General features: G+C 36.5%; 1 protein-coding gene across 1 annotated transcript in view; it reads right to left on the bottom strand.

Annotated features, from left to right (window-relative positions):
- Positions 1-12254, bottom strand: part of TICRR (TOPBP1 interacting checkpoint and replication regulator) — a 42510-nt gene that overhangs the window by 22468 nt on the left and 7788 nt on the right. The window contains 8 exon segments of the mRNA XM_058542433.1: positions 117-196; positions 290-383; positions 681-781; positions 1886-2037; positions 5276-5494; positions 6292-6431; positions 9739-9868; positions 10863-11097. Coding sequence (XP_058398416.1) covers positions 117-196; positions 290-383; positions 681-781; positions 1886-2037; positions 5276-5494; positions 6292-6431; positions 9739-9868; positions 10863-11097 — 1151 coding nt within the window.

Here is a 12254-nt window from a genome sequence, read left to right as displayed (position 1 = left end):
ACCCTCCCTCACCCAGCATGAGAAACAGTCCTTACAATTCCATAATTCTGAGATAATACCATATGTAGTTCTCGGTAAAATAGTTTCAAAGTTAAGTTAGTAGGCATCAAACTTACAATCCCAAAATTTCCTCCAGAAACTTTGCTAGGTATGCTGAATCCTCAGTTAAACACACCATGCGCAGCAAATCTGTCACCTGAAGGAGATTTTAGAAAATTACCACCTGCCTTCTCCAGGGAAGCTGAATGCATCCATGGCTATTCCCAGCGGCACTAAGCTATATACTTGCCTCCTCCACTACCCGCTCTACGTCACCTATGTTTTCATGTACTGAAGGGCACTGCAGGCACATCTCCAAACGAAGAAACACCTGAAGCTGGCACCTTGAGAGAAAAAAAGACTTGGTCATATCTACTTTGAGCTGTGTAACCAAAAGCTCCTTCCTTAAGCATAGATTGTTTATATAAGAAACAACAATCTAAAAAGGAGAACCACCATTGCTTTCTCTAAATAATGATATGGTTACTAGGTAAATAGGAGACTCAAACTGCACATAAGATCATAAAGAATCAGCTACAAAAGCCTCTTCAAGCAATTGGCAACCTATTTTAAACCGATACAAGCAAATCTTGGAGCTTTGTTTGAGTATGGCAAAAAAAAAAAAAAAAGTTGTTACTCACTCTCTGACTTTGTCTTCTTTATCCAGTTTTTTTCCTAGATTCTGTCGGAGACTTTTGCTAGTTTTTAAGAGGTTATTTTTTACTTGATTCAGGCAGTTCACCTGAAAATACAAAATTATCACATAGAATATTAAGTTACTTATCATTATTTCTAATTTCTTCCATAGCTGACTAATGCCCTAAGAAGGGAAGTACATTCCCTTACAAATTTCCCCCTTCTTTCATTTGAATGAAAATAGTGAAATGAATATTCTTATTTTATATCTTTAAAAAGAACATAGTAAAAGTATTTGATAGTAAGTGGGCACGGATAGAGCAAGCCTGCAGATTTGAACTTTCTTAAAAGGAAGATTCCAGAAAGTAGTGATGGAGAAGGCTAAGTACTCTAGACAACTCCTCTCCTTTTTGCTTTGGAGAAGGAGCCTGGCTTTCACCACCAACCACGAATAAAAACAACAACAACACGGTCTAAAACAGTGGTTTGCAACATTCCCTGTGCAGAAGAATCATCTAGGAAGCTTTTTAAAAGTACAGATGCCCAGGTCCCAACCCCCACAGATCTGTTTCAGTTGGTCTGGAGGGAGCCAGGCATCAGCATTTAAAAAAAATAATCTAGGTGACTGTGAACTGCAGCCAGGATTAAGAACCACTGGCTTAATTCACGCAGCTCAGATGAGGCTAGAGGTTTCATTAAAAGAGAAGTACAGGGGCCGGCTCGGTGGCGCAAGCGGTTAAGTGCGCGCGCTCCGCTGCGGCGGCCCGGGGTTCGCTGGTTCGGATCCCGGGCGCGCACCGACGCACTGCTTGGTAAGCCATGCTGTGGCGGCGGCCCATATAAAGTAGAGGAAGATAGGCACAGATGTTAGCCCAGGGCCGTCTTCCTCAGCAAAAAAAAAAAGAGGAGAATTGGCGGATGTTAGCTCAGGGCTGATCTCCTCACAAAAAAAAAAAAAAAAAGAGAAGTACATGTAATTACTAACCCCCAACTCCCCCCCCCCCCCCCCCCGCTGTTTCCTTGATTTATGCCTTTCCAATTCACACATCCATCTTCCAAGATCTGGAATTGTGCTCACCCCTTGCTCATCTTATCATTTTTTAATCACGCACTGCATAAGAGACATTTCCAAGACATATGAACCAAACCCACCAACAAACAACCAAGATGTTTGTTACATCTATGACAAATAATACCCCCCCTCACTTACTTCTAATTCCTTGGTGCCTCTGGACTTTAGGAACGCTTTAATGGTTGAGATCATGTTCTGAGCACATGAATACAATCTGATTTGTCCTGTGGCCACAGTCTTTTGGTAATTTTCATGTATGTAAGACAGTAGCTCTTCCTCAGTTTTAAAATCTGTGAAAGACAAAGACAAATTGATCATCAACTCCAGCTGAAGTCCTTGTATTATTTGTCAACTGGGAATTTTTGCCTCCCAGAGGCTATTTGGCTGCCTGAGTTGTCACGACTGGTGAGGAGAAGTGGTGCTACTGGCATCTAGTGGGCAGAGGCCAGGGATGCTGCTAAACATCCCATAGTGCATAGAACAGCCCCCACAACAGAGAATTATCTGATCCAAAATGTCAATAGCATCAAGGTTGAGAAAGTACAGAGACAGTGATCAATTTTAAGGCTTTGCAAATCAAGTGTACACATTATAAATTTAAGGGTAACCACTAATGGAAAAGAAAGAAACTATATAAGCTCCAAACCTAGAAGAAACAAAAAAGAGGAATCAAGAAAACTTGATGAATCTCATAGCCTGCTAGAAAGGAAAAAAACAAGCACAAACTAAGACACTAAAATACATCCAAGCTTATCAGTAATCATAATTATAAACATTTACCTTACAAATACTGATTAAAAGATAGCAACTGTCAGATTAGATTAAAAAATGTATGCGTTTATAAAGGATATACCCAAAACATAATGACAAAGAAACATTGGAAATAAAGGAATAGAAAGATATGAAGCCAAACACTAACCAAAAGAAAGCTAGTGTAGCTATATTAATACCAAGAAAAATAAACTTTAAAGCACAAAGTTATTAGAAATAAATAGTTATCATTACTCATTGACAAAAGATATAATTACAAGAAAGATATAAACAATTCTGAATCTGTATGAACCTAACAAGCCTCAAAATATATAATGCAAAAACTGGCAGAATTGCAAGGGAATTTTGACAAATTTACATGGTGAAAGATTATAAAACGATATCTCAGTTATACGAAAAAGTAGAAAAAAATTAAGAATGTTGAATATTCAAACATTAATAAACTTGATGTAATGGACATGTACAGAACCAAGTACCCAGCTGTTAAGACAATATACATTGGGCCGGCCCCGTGGCTTAGCGGTTACGTGCGTGTGCTCTACTACTGGCGGCCCCAGGTTCGGATCCTAGGTGCGCACCGACGCACCGCTTCTCCGGCCATGCTGAGGCGGCGTCCCACATACAGCAACTAGAAGGATGTGCAACTACGACATACAACTATCTACTGGGGCATTGGGGGAAAAAAAAAGGAGGAGGATTGGCAACAGATGTTAGCTCAGAGCCGGTCTTCCTCAGCAAAAAGAGGAGGATTAGCATGGATGTTAGCTCAGGGCTGATCTTCCTCAAAAAAAAAAAAAAAAAAAAAAAAAAGACAATACGCATTATTTTCAAGTACACATGGAATATTAACAAAACTTGACCACATATTAGGCCAGAGTTTCAGCAAATATTAAAGAATTATTGTCTTACAGAATACATCAGTGAACAGTCCAAAAATATTAAAAACTAACTACAAAAATAAAACACTCCCTTATATTATGTATGTCAGAAAATATTTAGAACTAAGTATCAAGGAAAACGGAATATACAAACTTGTATAATCCAGTTAAATTTATATTTAAAGGAAAATTTACAAATTATTATTATTTTTTTTTTAGATTTTATTTATTTATTTATTTCCCCCCCAAAGCCCCAGTAGATTGTTGTATGTCATAGCTGCACATCCTTCTAGTTGCTGTATGTGGGACACGGCCTCAGCATGGCCGGAGAAGCGGTGTGTCGGTGCGTGCCCGGGATCCGAACCTGGGCCGCCAGCAGCGGAGCGCGCGCACTTAACCGCTAAGCCACGGGGCCAGCCCTACAAATTATCTTTTAAAGACAAAAAATTAAAAACCAATTAGCTAAGGGTCCAACACAAGAAATAACAAGAGAGTAAATGCAAAAAATAAGAAAGCTATAATAAAGATAACAGAAATGAATAAAATAGGAAAAAAACCAAGAGACCAACAGAAACAAAAGACAATTCTTTGAAAAGTCAAATAAAACAGAGAAATCTATAGCAAGATTGAGCAATTAAAAAAAGAGAAATGCATAAACAAACAATATTAGAAATGAAAAAATGGAGCAGAAATTCAAAATACTATTAAGAGGTTTAAGGTCGAGGTTCATTTTTTCCGTAAAGATATCCAGTTGTTCCAGCACCATTTGTTGAAAAGACTATCCTTTTTGCATTGAATTATTGGGGCAACTTTGTCAAAAATCAATTTACCACTGTTGTGCAGGAACATTTCCAGAAATAATCTAGTCCTGAAATTTTGTTAATACCACACTGTCTTGAGTACATACTGTTATTTTTGCTCTCTCTTGAATGTATCATCCACATTCTTATACCTTTACTAACTCATTAAAGATGTTGTTTCACTCAAATTGATTATCACCTATGGATCTAGAATTCCATAGGAAAACAATCTTTAAAGGAGCAGAAAACTTTGACTCCAGTATTTTTAAAAGAACTCAAAGATAACATCACGCAATTATTGCCCAGAGTTCATAAGCAATTGTCACAATCATCCCACAGGACTGGCACTGTCAGTGTGAGCTAAGAATGTACCCTGAAAATAAGAAACATACTGTAATTCAATCTATTTTTAAAAAAAGAAAAGAGAACAAATAGGAAAATAGCAGCTACTGGACGAAATAATTCTGCCCAACTTTGAAAGATCTCAATAACCTCGCACTAGATTACTCACGAACATTTCCCCTCTCCCTTTATTCATAAATGTATAAAATTTCTTTAACCACTTGTCCTATGGCCAAGCCATGGCCTTTCTTCTTTGTGACTGTGCTTATGCTAATCGCCCATCTCGCATGCTCTTTTACCTTTCTGCCCTCTAAACTCTGCTCATTCTTCAGAGTGTAGCCTGGGCTCCACTGGCTCTTGAGAAGCCTCCCTAGCCTGTTCCAGCCCAAGACTGACCTCTTTTGTGATGCTTTGTATGACTTTACTTCCCAAATGACCAAGTATTTTCTGTTGTAGACTCTTGGCTCTCTCATGTACTAGTTTTATTAGTTCCTTATATATATTATATATACATCAATGTATATATGTTCTTATAGTTATCTTTGTAGTTGGATCATAAATCTAAGAAGAGAACATTATCTTCTTTTTATTGTATTTCCCATAACACACTTCTGGGCATGTAGATATTCAATAAATGTTCATTAATTGAGGGATATGATTAAAATTTATAAAAATATGAGGGTATAAAAGAGAAAACATGGACTTAGACACCAAAATGCTATGAAATTGAGGCATACCTTTAGGTTTAGCACTTCTTAGTGTCCTTCCTCTACTTTCCAATTTATCTGCTATTCTTCCCCTGGCTGTCTTTTGGAGCCCTTTCTCTCCAACTGCATCTGGACTGCCATCTGGATGTAACTTCTGAGCCTTCACATTTAGCCTCGCAACATTCAGCATCTTTAAGGAACGGCACATGGTGTTCATCTTCTGTCTCACTGGAGTACGAGGGATACCTCCTATCAAAACGACATCATGGGAAGAAACGTAAAATAACTTTTACTTCTGTGAACTCAAGAAGTACTTTAATTCAAATTAAATATTCTGTGAAAGAATACTGAAATGAAGTTTATCCTTTCAGAATGAGCTGAATTAGTTAGTTCTTAAGTCTCTTTCTACCTACAACAAAGGTAGAAAGAGAGCTCTTCTTTTAACTGAAGTTTAGGAACTAAACATCTGAATGTGATTAGATGATTTTTACATAAGACAAATGCCAAACAGACTCATTTTGGTGTTACCCAAAGGTCACAGGTTGTGATATAACTATTCTGATAGGGAATTTAGCAGTCTGCATCAAGAGCTACTTTTTGATACGGTAACTTGCTCCTGGAAACTTATGCTAAGGAAATCACTCAAAGAATAAATCATATGCATGATGTATTATTTACAATGATAAAAACTGAAAACAATCTACATGTTCAACAACGTAAGAATTTTGTAAATTTTGTTAAGGAATGAGGTAGAATAGCAACCAAAAAGGCAAGGTAGCAGATGAATAGATATTTTTAAGCAGCAAAGTTGTATTTAAATTTGTTATAACTAAAGATGAAAATGGTTTATTCATTAAGAAGGTAGGATTGTGGGTGATTTCTTTTATCACTATTGTAATAATGTAATTGTTTTCAAATTTGAAATACAAGAATTTGTCCTTCTTTATTCAGTTACCATTTCAACCTCATTTTAGGGAATGTCAATCTTTTAAAACATACAGTCTCAAAAAAAACTGCCTTAAGAAATAGCATTTCTACGTGCATACGTTTCTTTTTGCTGTCTTCCTGACTAGACACAGTGGATTCTTCACGAGACTTTCTCTGGTAGAGCTCGGAGAGGCAATGTGTTAATTCACTTTCAGTTTTGGAAGACTCTTCTTTATTAGATGAGGCAGCCCGCAGTAACCTGTGAACAAGATCTCTAGCATAAAGCTGAAATTCTGATTTTTCAAAATGCTTTAAAAACCAACAAAATTCATTATCCTTTTAAAAGCTAATCAAAAGATGTCCCCACAAGATGCCTTTAAAAATATATTTTCTCAGGAGGGAAAATGTTTCTTCTTTCATTTATGATTTGAACAAATTCAGGGGCAGAAGCTACTTGTTCACAAAACCATTAATCATTACATACAGTATTGACTTAAAAGATTCTTCATGTCCTAGGGTACATGCCTAATTATGGCAACTACTTCACTTCTGGGCTTCCACAGTTATTTTTTACTCAGTGTCCATAAGTTTTAATGTAATGTATATAAAGATGATGTAATACAGTATAATAAGTATCACGACGACTTCTGAATAATTCTTTCACATTGTAGTAAACTCATTTGGGATTGATGAGAATGGGAGAAAGTAGGGCAGGGGAATGATTGGTTATTAAATGCTTTTCCACCTAAAGCCAAATATCAGTTACTAAGGAAATTACAAAAATAGTATAATTTTCAAAATGTATTATTTGTATTTCACTATCACCCATTATCTGATATCATCTGATTTAAAAGGGGAGAAAGTTATAGTGACATTATTTGAATCCGCTGGGGCTATCAGCCTCATACATGCAGTAGGTCTGAAGCAGACTAATTCTCCCTAAGTGTGCTCGTGTTTCCTTTAAAAACGGGGAGGGTTTGCCATTTTTTAAAAAACTTATGAACCTTTCAAATACACAAAAAAATAGAGAGAGCATTATTAAATAGGTAAGTATGTACCTCCCACCAAGATTAAACACTTGTTAAAAGTTTGCCATACTCGCTTCAGATCTTTTTTAAATGAAATTAAGCATTACAGACACAGAGAAAGCCCCACCTAATCTTTTCCCATCCCTCCTCCCAGAGGTCTTCCTAAATTTGTGTGTATCTTATTTACAGAGACATACATATGCAACAAAACTAACATCAATTGCTATCTTATATGTTGTAAACTTTACATAAATGATATACATCTTTCTGCACTCAACATATTTTTCATGTGCATATAAATAGCTCTAGTTTATTTAGCTTTACTGAATCTATACTGAATTTAATCTATATACAATATTCTATTGTATAACTATACCACACTTAAATTTATTCATTTCCCTGCTGAGGCTCACCTGGTTCTTTCCACCTTTTCACTTTTAATGACTGGCAGTGAACATTCTAGTGTAGATCTCCTTGTGTTTGTGCAAAAATTTCTTTAAGGTAGACACCAAAAAGTGGAATTGCTGGGTGTCATAAAAAGTATGTAGTTTCTGCTTTACTAGGAATACAAATTGACTCTAAAATGATTGTAACTATTTATACTTCTATCATCTAAAGTGTTCTTGTTTCCCTACATGCCATTATCAGATTTACTAATTTTTGACAACCTGATGGGTAGAAAATAGAATCTTGTGGGTTTTTCTTATTGTGGTTTTAATTTCCATTTGCCTCAACTGAGTATCTTTCCAAATTATTGCTCTGTTGAATTTCCTCATGTGAATTGTTTGTTTGCATTCTCTGCCCAATTATCTACTGGATTGCTTGTCTTTTCTTAAATTGATTTTTAGGAGCTCTGTGCAATTTGGACACTAACCCTTTGTTGGTTATATGGATTATAGCTATCTGAGTCTATGACTAATCTTTTTCATCATATGGAAATTTTAAAATTCATTATAGTCATATATTTTCCTTCGTGGTTTGAATTTTTTATGTCTTATTTAAAAAATCCATTCCTAGCCTGATCTCCTGTTGTTTTTCCTTCTTACAATTTTAAAGTTGAGCTTTTCACATTTGGATTTTTAATTTATTAGAAATTTATTATTGTGTATGCTATAAAGTAGAAATCTAATTTCTATCTTTTTTCTTCTGCATAGCCAATTGTTACACCACCATTTATTGAATAGCCTATTCTCTTTGCTGTTTTATATTGCTGCCTTTGTCATGTGCCAAGCTCCCACAGGAGTGTGGGGGTCACTTTCTGGGCTCTCTATTCTGTTCCATTGGTCTACACCAAAACCACACTGCCTTATTTACTAGAGCTTTATGGTAAATTCTGCTATCTCATAGGAGAAAGTGCACCTGTTATATTCTTAGCCCTTTTGAGCTGTACCATGTCCATGAATCAGAAGATTCATTATTATTAAGATGTTAATTCCTCCCAAATTGACCTATAGACTCGATGTACTCTCAGTCAAAAATGCTGGCAGGCTTTTTTTGTGGAAATTAACAGGCTGATTCTAAAATTTACACGGAAATGCAAAGGATCTTAATAGCCAAAGCAATTCTGAAAAAAACGAAAAAACAAAAAACAAAGTTGAGAGGACTTAAGACTACCTGATTTCAGTACTCATGACAATGTGGTATTAATGTAATTTCTGGACTAGATTCTTTCCAGAAATAGACCTGCACAATGATGGTCAACTGATTTCGACAAAGGTGCCACAATAAATCAATGATAAAAAGAATGTTTTTTAACAAATAGTGTTGGAACAGCTGGATATATGTATGGAAAAAATAAACCTCGACTACACCTCTTAATAACGTTTTGAATTTCTGCTATATTTTTACATTTCTAATATTGTTATTTTTTTAATTGCTCAATCTTGCTACAGATTACTCTATTTTATTTGGCTTCTCAAAGAATCATCTTTTGTTTCTGTTGATTTCGATTGTTTTCTATTTGATTCATTTTTGTTCTTATCTTTATTATTGCTTTCTTTCTTTACTTTTTGGGTTTACTCTCTTGTATTATTTCCTGTGTTGGAGCCTTAGCTAATTGGTTTTTAATCTTTCTTCTTTAAAAGATAGTTTAAGTCTATACATTTTCCTTTAAGTATAAATTTAGCTGCATTATACAAGTTTGCTATTTTTCCTTTTTATTGAAATTGAACACTAAATATTTTCTGACATCCATAATATGAGAGCATTTTATTTTTGCAATTAATTTCTTCCAATTTTTTATTGTGGTAAAATATACATAACATAAACTTATCATCTTAACTACTTTTAAGTACATAGTTGAGTGGTATTAAGTATATTCATAATGTGCGACCATCACATCCAACCATCTCCAGAACTCTTTTCATCTTCTAAAACTGAAACTCTATAGCCATTAAACAATACTTTCCATTTGTAATTACTTTTTAGTATTATTGGACTATACCTAGAAAATGTGGTCTGTTAAAAAAAAAAACCCACATGCAGATAACTGAGAGCTGATTTCAATAATCACTACCCAGAGAAATAAGAAAGTCTTACCCAAATGACTCCATCAAATCTGAACTGGCCCCACTAAGGTTAGAGCAAGGAAACCACTTCTCTAAGACAGCTGCACTCCAGGGAGTGGTGCGGCCAAGCTCCTGCTGGGCCCACTCTGGAACAGGAGGAGCTACAGGGAAAAAGGAGCAGAGATGGGAGAGGAAGGAAAGGAAAAGAGGCATTAGAAACAAAGCAGAGAAACCAAGCACTTGCTCCTCCCTTGGACTGACAGTATTCTTCCAAAGGACATACAAAGCAGCATTGTTAACAACACTCCTTCATCTGCACCACCAACTCCAACAGGTCTGCATCGTCTCTGAAAAACGCTACTCCAAAAATGTACCAACACAGGCTTCCTTGCTGTTCCTCAAAACACCAGACACACCCTTCTCAGAGCCTTGGCACTTCCTGATGCCTCTACCAAAATGTTCTCTCCCTATCACTTCCTTCAAGCCTTTGCTCAAATATTACTTTTTCAACAACGCCTGTTTAAAATTGCAACCCTCCCACCCCTTAACACTCTCCATTCCTTTTTTCTTGCCTTATTACTATAGCACTTATCTCTTTCAAATATACTATATAATTTCATTATTTAGTTTGTCTTGTCTCCAATGACTAGATGGCAAGCTCCACGAGAACAGAGACCTTTGTTTATTTTGTTCTCTGATGCATTACCAGTACATAGAATAAGGCCCGACATGTAGCAGGCCCTCAATAAATCTGTTGAATAAATGAATGAATGGAGGGAATATCAAATTGATTATATTTATAAAAATATCTACCTAGCATAAATAAGGTGTGTATCATATTAGTAACAATGCAACGAATCAGAAGGTAGACAGAATCAGGACGGTTTACAGTCTTTATTAAACATATTAAAAACCAGGTTTCATATTATACCTTTAATTTCAAACTGTTTTCACAGAAGACTTTGGTCTTAGAAGTGCTTCAAGACTGCTAAAAATTATGATGATTTAAATTGCCTGAAGTATTGTAGCATGCTTTTATCCGTTTTACACCATACTGGGGTTCTACTAAGAGCATAGTGAGAAAAAAGTTCTGATGCTGGAAGGGATTGTAAACCTCTGCCCTAGACTCTGTTAGTTATTGGTTCAGAAGCTTACCAAAAGTAGCAGGATCTTCAAGTGAATTGTGAATCTGATTCAATACACCATCCATAAGATCGGAAAACAGGGACGCTGTGTCCTGGGGGCTCTCTTCCACAACTGTTTGGAGAAAATGTCTTTGAAATTCAGCCTCCTCTGTGCGGAACACAGTGAGAATTGTAGTATTGGTAGAGAGAGGGGAAATAATTCCAGTGATAGGGGGCCAGCCTTCACCAGGGTCCACATCGGCAACCTACAGGAGAAGTTCTAATTAGTTGAACATATTGTCATATGCCTAAAGAAGAATGTAGTTTAGTAAAAGACAGAACGATAGTTTCCCTAATGATTATTAATATAAAAGAGAAAACTGTGGAAAAGATAGACTTGATGGGTATTAGAGCTAGAATTGAACTTACTGATCATATAATCCTAATCCCTCAATTTACAAATAAGAAAAATCTAAGGTTACCAAGAATATTTAATAAGCACTTATTATAACTCACTGAACCCTCACAACCACTCAGGTAAAAGTGATTATTATCCCCATCTTACAGAGGAGGAATTGAGGCTGAGGAATAAGTAACCTGTTTTTTTGTGTGTGTGTGAGGAAAATTAGCCCTGAGCTAACATCTGTTGCCAATCCTTCTCTTTTTGCTGAGGAAGATTGGCCCTGGGCTAACATCTGTGCCCATCTTCTTCTACTTTATATGTGGGACGCTTACCACAGCATGGCTTGATAAGTAGTGTGCAGGTCTGCACCTGGGATCTGGACCTGTGAACCCCAGGCCGCTGCAGTGGAGTGCACGAACCCAACCACTATGCCACTGGGCCGGCCCCTAAGTAACCTGTTTAAGGTGACCTAGTTAGTAAGAGGCAGAAGCCAAGTGTGTCTGTCTTTAAAACTCATGCTCTTAACCACAAGGCAATACTACGACATAAGGGATTTACAGTAATGCACCACATAACAACGGTGGTCAACGGCTTTGGTCAATTTTAGACCACATACACAACAGTGGTCCCATAAGGTTAGTACTATAAAGCCTAGGTTGTAGTAGGTTATACCATCTAGGTTTGTGTAAGTATACTCTTTGATGTTTGCACAATGACAAAATCACCTAACAATGCATTTCTCAGAACATAGCCCCATCATTAAGCGGCGCGTGACAGTACTCAGATCACACAGTGGGCAGCAGAGCTGAGATCTAATCCAGATCACCTGACACTCCGGCCCAGTGCTCTTTCCATCAGAGCATACAACTCTTAGAACCACATCTGTTCAGATGACTACATAGTTTTTCTCTAGAATGTTTCACAATAGGATATAGACACCTTCTGAGGTTACAAAGGCAAAAGACAAAGTAAGGTAAGGAATTTTCTGGAAGTTTAAAAATAACCATCACCTTTAAATCA

Source organism: Diceros bicornis, chromosome 5, assembly GCF_020826845.1.
Source record: "Diceros bicornis minor isolate mBicDic1 chromosome 5, mDicBic1.mat.cur, whole genome shotgun sequence".
NCBI lineage: Eukaryota > Metazoa > Chordata > Mammalia > Perissodactyla > Rhinocerotidae > Diceros > Diceros bicornis.
Note: the sequence above shows the minus strand (reverse complement) of the source record. Positions and strands in the feature narration are given on the sequence as shown.